Here is a 3,544-nt window from a genome sequence, read left to right as displayed (position 1 = left end):
CTAGACATCCTTATCACTGAAATAACTGGATGATGTTGAAATCCTATACTGAATAAACTAATGTGAAAGTTCACATGTGCAGAATGAATGAAGCATTAACACACCATAACGATTAATCATGAATTTCCTCAAAGACAGAACTTTGTGTGTTACATCAAACACGACCAAAGTTAAAGAGAATACACATACCCCTATTCGTTGAGATAAAATTCTACATAAAGATCAACAAGGAGATCCATTTCATAGATCATATTTCTTTAATACAGTAGTTAGTTACACAGATGTCAAAAACATATATGCAATACAATAAAACATTCATGAAGTTCCCTTTCCTCCCCGGCACCAGAGGGCACTGTAAAGCCCCCACCCACTTCCCTGACAACATTTGTCAGCTGCCATCTGCCTGTCTGCCCCTGTCTCCTCCTCAAACTCTGTAATTAAGCTGCAACACCTTTCCTCCTCTTACACCCCCCCTCCTCTGCCCTGTCTCCTACCTCCACAAACAACAACCTGAAGAAGATATGGTCTCTTTGCAAACACATTTTCCCCTCTTTTACATTTCATTCATTTAACAAGTGCTTGTAATAAAACAAAATATCTACACATCTGAAACAGCAAAAGTATGAAAATACTGTACATTTGTGATTTACCCAGTGTAAACTGGTTTGCATGTGATATACATAACAACAACAGAAATAAACCCTCTATGATCGTCTGTCTTTTTGTTCAGGGTTCTGGTCCCTCATACAGTAAAGAATAACAGTTGAAATGGAGAAGAGGAAAAATAGAGTCCGTCTGAAAAGTTTATTTACCTCTGTCATTTTCTGAGATGTGGGGGAAAAAAGCAGCTATATGGAGCGCAGCCAACTCTCCCCAGCTTCAGAGTCCAGTCCAGGGGTTAGAGGGAACCTCTGTAGGGCTGAGGACTCCCTGGGCTTCTCCCTACCCACTGACACACCCGTTGGGTTGAAAATGGGTGAGAAATGTACATATACGCAAGAATGAAAACATACTGTATATGCAAACCCATGTTCCGGAAAACAAAGTCCATTCATCTGGTATGGTTCATTGTCTGTTACGCCTTAAAAGCATCTGAATAACAGACACCAAAAAACTGTGTTTACCAGTCAGTGTTCCTGTGGTGGCAGCAGGGAACCAGCCAGCAGTCCCACTCCACCTATCCCACCCCTCTCTTTACACTTTGGTGGCCAGAGACTGTATCTCTGACTTCTGTGTCTGGGCGCTGAGTGTGGAGGACATGGAGCTCATCTGTCCATGCATGGCCTTCTTCAGGTTGAGCAGGCACAGGCACTGGGAGCGGAAGCGCAGGTCGAAGAAGGCGTACAGGAAGGGGTTGAGGCAGCTGTTGACGTAAGCCAGGCAGGTAGCATAAGGGTGGGCCACCAGGAGGAAGCGCTCAAACCCACAGGAGCTGGGAGACAGGTTCAGGTAGGAGAGGGCGTCCATGCTCTTCAGCAAGTGGAATGGGGTCCAGCAGATGGCAAATACAACCACCAGGGTGGTGATGATCTTCAGCAGGCGACGCTTCTTCTGGTCCTCCTTGCGCAGGTTGTTAAAGTGACGCGTGACGGTGCAGCCGATGAAGCAGTAGAAGATGGTCATGGCCAGGAAAGGCAGGAGGAAGCCCAGGGCAGAAGAGGACAGGCTGAGTCCTGCGATCCACAGGGACTCATGCCTCTCGTTTAGGGTGACCAGGCTGAAGTCCATGGCACAGGTGGTGCGGTTGTTGTTGATGTCGTCCACGGTGGTGCGGAACAGCAAAGTAGGCACAGCCAGTAGGCCTGAGAGGAGCCAGATGGCCCCCAGGGAGGCCAGCATTGTGCCCCGCGACCGCAGCCGGCTGCTGGACAGAGAGTGGACGATAGCCAGGTAACGGTCAAAGCTCAGGCAGGTGAGGCAGAAGACACTGGCGTACATGTTGACCAGCACCACGTAGCTGCTGATCTTACACAGGGCCACACCAAAGGGCCAGTGGTAGCCCAGTGCTGTGTACACCGCCCAGAGGGGCAGAGTGATCACAAAGGTGAGGTCAGCCAGGGCCAGGTTGCCTATGTAGACGTCTGCTGCTCGGCGCTTGGACTTGGACCTCCAGACGGTGAAGATGACCACTCCATTCCCAGACAGGCCCAGGATGAAGATGAGCATGTAGAGTACAGGGATGAGGGAGTAGGACGGCTCCCACTCAGAGTAGTCACACATAGTTTCGTTGTCACCATAATCATAATCATAGCTATCTCTATACTCCACAGTGGGATCCATGTTCCAAGTCAATTTTGAGTTTGAAATGGAAAAGAATTTCAAACTTTTAAAATCCTTTCTGTACAGTCCAGAGCTGGTTCAGTAAAATTCAAACAAACCAAATGTCAACACTGAAAAATAGAGAAAAAGTAATGTTTAAGGAATGGTGAGTCCCTATCAGTCACTGGAGGAGAGCACAGGCAGTATGAGTGAGTGGTGCAATGCTGCTTGGCTTTTTAAACTCGGTGCTCCACACCCCTAGTTCCCTCCCTCCCAGGACGAATCCCCCTCCCCCTCCCCATTAAACACTTAGCCCTGCACCCCCTCCTCTCACCTCTCTCTAGAGCAGCACACACCAGCCTTTATCCAGTTGCGATGAATCATGAAGCACGTCTTGCTTTATTCATAGCATTTGAAAATGGAATGGGAAAATATAAACTTCAATTGTCTCCCTAAAAAGTGATCTATTTTGAAATATTCTTGAAAACGTTATTGTAAAGAATTTTCATCACTTTCCGTTACGTTCATTGATGCTGAATAATCTTTCATTTTCAAAGTAGTGCAGAAAACCCCCACATGTAAAATAATGCAACTAGACAAGCTTGTGAGACACTAGACAATAAGCTCATAGAGAAAAGTGTTACTTCCAATGTAAATGTTTTTTTTTATAAATAAATAAAAAACATATATTTGGTGCACCATGCTGCCTCTGCTTTAAATTCAACAATAAATCAAACACACCTTTTCAAGGATTTTCAATTGATTTTGAGAACTATTGCTCAATCGTAACGGTTCATGGCATGTCTGGACAAGCAAGTTTTGTAATTCACAGATGAACTACTAAATTACAATGTCAATGCCTCAATGCTTAAAGTAAATGCCTGGAGATTTCCTAACCTGATGGTCTTGTCACTTACATTTGGTTCTCAAAATGCTCTATTTAAAATGTAATAAAGTGTAACAATTTAGCAATAGGGTTATTCAAATATGACAATAATAAGGAATACTATTCAGCTGCCAATGCAACATGCAGAGCTTCGGTGTGTCTGGATAAAAACATCAAATGGTGATTAGATTGATAGGCGGGCACTTTAGAATTGGTTAAACGGGTTTAATGATTAAATTAAATGTAAACAGACAGCTCAAGGGATGTGTGAATTAAATTCTCACCAGGGATTAATTTCCATGATAAAAAGACGAAAGGAAACGTCACATTCGGTTTAACTTGCTATAGGTTTAACTTGCTATAGGTTTAACTTGCTTTACTTTGATCGTGGTAGGCCTA

General features: G+C 44.4%; 1 protein-coding gene across 1 annotated transcript; it reads right to left on the bottom strand.

Moving 5' to 3' along the window:
- Window positions 1–238: 238 nt before the first annotated feature.
- Window positions 239–2,462, bottom strand: LOC115164622 (apelin receptor A). Its single transcript, XM_029717302.1, has one exon. The coding sequence runs from the start codon at window positions 2,278–2,280 to the stop codon at window positions 1,195–1,197; it is 1,086 nt and encodes a 361-aa protein (XP_029573162.1). The 5' UTR covers window positions 2,281–2,462; the 3' UTR covers window positions 239–1,194.
- Window positions 2,463–3,544: the final 1,082 nt, after the last annotated feature.

The sequence above is a fragment of the Salmo trutta genome, chromosome 27, assembly GCF_901001165.1.
Source record: "Salmo trutta chromosome 27, fSalTru1.1, whole genome shotgun sequence".
NCBI classification, from domain to species: Eukaryota; Metazoa; Chordata; class Actinopteri; order Salmoniformes; family Salmonidae; genus Salmo; species Salmo trutta.
Note: the sequence above shows the minus strand (reverse complement) of the source record. Positions and strands in the feature narration are given on the sequence as shown.

Coding starts and splice junctions, on each gene's coding strand:
- LOC115164622 (XM_029717302.1), bottom strand. CDS start 2,280: ATGGATCCCACTGTGGAGTATAGAGATAGCTATGATTATGATTATGGT.